This window comes from Pundamilia nyererei, unplaced genomic scaffold (genome assembly GCF_000239375.1).
Source record: "Pundamilia nyererei isolate P.nyererei 1_Seehausen unplaced genomic scaffold, PunNye1.0 scaffold00040, whole genome shotgun sequence".
NCBI lineage: Eukaryota > Metazoa > Chordata > Actinopteri > Cichliformes > Cichlidae > Pundamilia > Pundamilia nyererei.
This window is the reverse complement of record NW_005187441.1, coordinates 459,650-463,357: the sequence shown is the minus strand read 5'-3', so window position 1 is coordinate 463,357 and position 3,708 is coordinate 459,650. Positions and strand designations below refer to the sequence as shown.

Below are 3,708 nucleotides of genomic sequence, written 5' to 3'. Positions count from 1 at the left end.
ACAGCTGATCAAGCTTAAACGTGCTGCTGTTGTTTATCCGCTGGTTTCCTCTTTCTGGTGCAAAGTGGGCCAAAAACAAACAAGAGACACGGACTCGCGACAGAAAAGCCGATCAGCTGATCATTAAGCAGTTTCATGATTGAAGTAGCAGCAAGAAGAGGCAGTCGCTTGTTAAGCTTAACGCAGCCGTTCTATCACGTGATGCATACTGCTCCGACGTGCTAACGTTCTGAGGCGAGTTACGGCGTGTTGCAAGTTTTGTGAGGTGCTTTTGTGATATTTAATGGATCGGATTACATTTTTTATTTTTCTCCGATATCCGATCCAGTAATTTAGGTCAGTATCGGACCGATACGTAATATCGGATCGGTCCATCTCTAGTAAAAAATGCTAAACTTTATGTGAAATGCCTACCTCTGAGGGAGCAGTCTGTCATGAGTAAGGTACCCAGCCTTGTGCACCTCTTTGTTATAGTCTCCATACTTGGCCTGGACAGCGTATGAACCCAGCAACACAGCCGTTTCTGGGGGACAGTAGTTCTCATCATTCAGGATGGCCTCTTTCACCTGGCAGAAAAATGTGTGCGTGACTTTAAATGTACTCAAGACTGTAAGATTTAGTTAGCACTTATGCTGAGAACAGAGCAAGCTAGATAATAGTAACATAAAAATTTAATATTTTGAGGTTTTGAAAATAACTGAAAAACTAATTATTTGCTAAAAGTGTTGGTGTCCTGAGTGTGTGGAGTTACCTGCAAGAAGAAGAGTCTCTGGGTGATCTCCTGGATTAGTTCCTCTGAGACATCTTCAGGGAAGAACTTGGCTCTGAACTTAAACTGCAGAGGACTCTCTTTCTTTACATCTTGCTGGGTCACCTGGATTCAAAAAATAATAATAGCTCCATTATGTACTGGAATTTTTCAATACTATTTTTCTGTAGCCTCTGCCTTTTGTCTGTCTTGCTCACATGCTTGTTGAGCGTGAGGATATTTTTTTTGTAATGCACACTTGGAAATGTAGAGACACACTGTAATAGCAGGGGTGCTAGGACTGGGGATTGTTTTGGGGTGAGTGAAAGAAGAAGCCTGTTGAAAGACCACATCTGAGGCTTCAGTACCACAGTACTGCGTCTAGGCAAATACCAGACAAACAATAGACACAGACACTGGAGGAAACATGAAAGTGAGAGCTAAAGAGAAAGACCCCGACAAACAATTTAAGAAAATCAGTTGAAGTCCACATGCTTAAATTAATAATAATATTAATAATGGAATTTTGTTTTTAAGCTTCTCCATCAATCCATCTTCTTCCCCTTATCTGGGGCCAGGTCCCGGGGGCAGCAGCCTAAGCAGAGAAGCCCAGACCCCCACCTCACGTCCACCTCCTCTAGCCATTCTGTGGGAACACCAAAGGGTTCCCAGGCCAGCTGAGAAATATAATCTCTCCATTGTGTTCTGGTTCTGCTGTGGGGTCTCCTCCCGGTGGGACATGCCCAGAACACCTCACCCAGGAGGCATTCTAGTCAGATGCCCGAGCCACCTCAACTGGCTCCTTTCGATTAGGAGGAGCAGCGGCTCTACTCTGATCCCCTCGCAGATGGCCGAAATCCTCACCCTATCCCTAACGGAGAGGCCAGCCATTCTTCGGAGAAAGATCATTTCCGACACTTGTATCTGCGATCTTGTTCTTTCGGTCACTACCCAAAGCTTGTGATGATAGGTGAGGGTAGGGACATAGACCAAGCTTCTACTTTCCCACAAAACAAAGTGATATTTACCTTTTTATTGAGTTTCAGCCATGTGATGTAGCCTTTACTGTCCACATACTGTAGTCCAAAGAACCACACCTCTCGCAGGCCCACAGTCTTTACCACCTAAAAGCAAAAACAAAGAAAAATGGATTTTCACAGTTTATTCTTCCTTTAGATAGCGTTTTTTCTTTGATGTCTGAGAAGTACAAATCTGTGATCTGTGGTAAGTGGCAGAGACATTTAAGAGAGAAGGGAGGCGACTGTTAGAACGTAAAGAAATCATATTTATCTTCTGCCTGTTTAACAAACTGTTATAGGGAGTGTTTTTGATTTCATTTCTTATTATTCTGGCACTGACTAAACTCTTTCTGAAGGCACCAAAAATTCCTGTGCTGGGAGGTGGGGACTGACAGCATAAGAATACAGGAAACAAAGTGTCAACTTCTCAAGCACCCACACTCCTACGTGCCAGGTTTCTGTCCTCACAATACTTTTTTTGCTCACCTGGTCAAACAGCTGTTTTCCTGTGGTATTTGGCTGGATTGCAAACTCCAACTCTGCATCCATGGTGGTCACACGGACATTGATCTAGGGGGGGGGGGAAAGAAAAAAAGGGGAGGAAGTTCACTTTGCTTGCAAATATTACACAAGTGAAGACATGAAAATAAGTTGCAATTATTCATGTGTGCGTGTTATTCCCTTTTTTCTGCTCCCGTTTTAGGCAGTTAAATACCACTTAAACCTATAAGTTTGAACAAATACTTTAACTGCAAGAACAGGTCAAGAAATCCCTAAAGAACAATTTTTTTAAGCGTGTTACGGAAAGATGAGATTCAGAGGAACTCGCGAAGCACCAAGGGGATTGGAAAAAAAAGCATATCTATCTATATTTATCCAATCAACCAGTCTTCTGAAAGACTGCTTCTTCAAACTGTTGTACAAAAAGTGTGCAACATTCAAAGAATTTATGCACTTTATGCGCACACTTCGTCTCATGTGCCTGATTATGCCACTAGTCTAAACTAGTCAGCAAAGAAATCGAATGATAACTTGATCCACTTGCGTTCATGATTTAAATCCTACTGAAAACTTGTGCTACCATCTTAAGTGAGAGATTCACACGAAGGGAAAACTGTACACTACTTTAAACAGATGGAAGTTGAATACTGGTTGTGATAAAGTGAGGTGGCTCACAAAACACTGAGGCAATACTGGCAAAAAGTATTTTTTTTATACAACCTTTACTTTTCACACAATAGTTATGGTTCTCTTAGAATACAGGATGTGGTGCACTGCATGTATGCACCAGTACTACTGACAGCTCATGTCAAGTGCTGCTGTCCAACTTTTCCTCAGTTGAGCAAAAATATTCCAGGAAATTGCAGAATTTCTAAAGAGGACAATAGAAGAACATTTTCCCCCATATGTGGGCAATGTGTCAGATCCTTTCAATCCTACCCTCTCAGCACTCTGCCAGTGAGTGAAGCAACACTTTTTCAAGGCAAAGACCTCTGTTGGGGTGGAGCAGAGGATAAAACTCATTCATTGGCTGTTCCTCTTTAAGCAGCACTGGCAGTAGGCCTAGAAGCAGCTGATGGCACAGAACAGAGCGGGTTGACCTCCGTGGCATCTGACATCCTTCCTCCCACACTACTCATACATTGAGCCGCGCATTGCCTCAGTGGTAGTTAACAGGACGAGAAGAGAGACGGAGGAAAACACAGAGTAAAGAGGAAGACGAGAAGCAAGCTGAGAGGCGGGGTGCAAAAAGCAAGGTTTAGCAAGAGCGTGAAGGGAGGAGAGAAAAGAAAAAAAGAGCGTGGCTATGAAGCGCAACAGGAAGTTTGAGAGATGATCTGGGGTATACTCCTTTCGACATTAAATTACAGCGTTGTTGCTGTAGATGAGAAGAAGAAGAAGAAACTGAGGGAATGAACCATCCTTTTCCTCTCAGTACTT

General features: G+C 42.9%; 1 protein-coding gene across 2 annotated transcripts in view; it reads right to left on the bottom strand.

The window, feature by feature from the left end:
- Positions 1–3,708, bottom strand: part of LOC102203993 (radixin-like) — a 26,303-nt gene that overhangs the window by 10,329 nt on the left and 12,266 nt on the right. For both annotated transcript variants that reach the window (XM_005730885.2, XM_005730886.2), the window contains exons 3-6: positions 2,254–2,337; positions 1,777–1,872; positions 752–874; positions 415–566 (exon numbers count right to left, since the gene is read on the bottom strand). In XM_005730885.2, the coding sequence (XP_005730942.1) occupies positions 415–566; positions 752–874; positions 1,777–1,872; positions 2,254–2,337 (455 nt within the window). The remainder of the gene's footprint in view (positions 1–414; positions 567–751; positions 875–1,776; positions 1,873–2,253; positions 2,338–3,708) is intronic.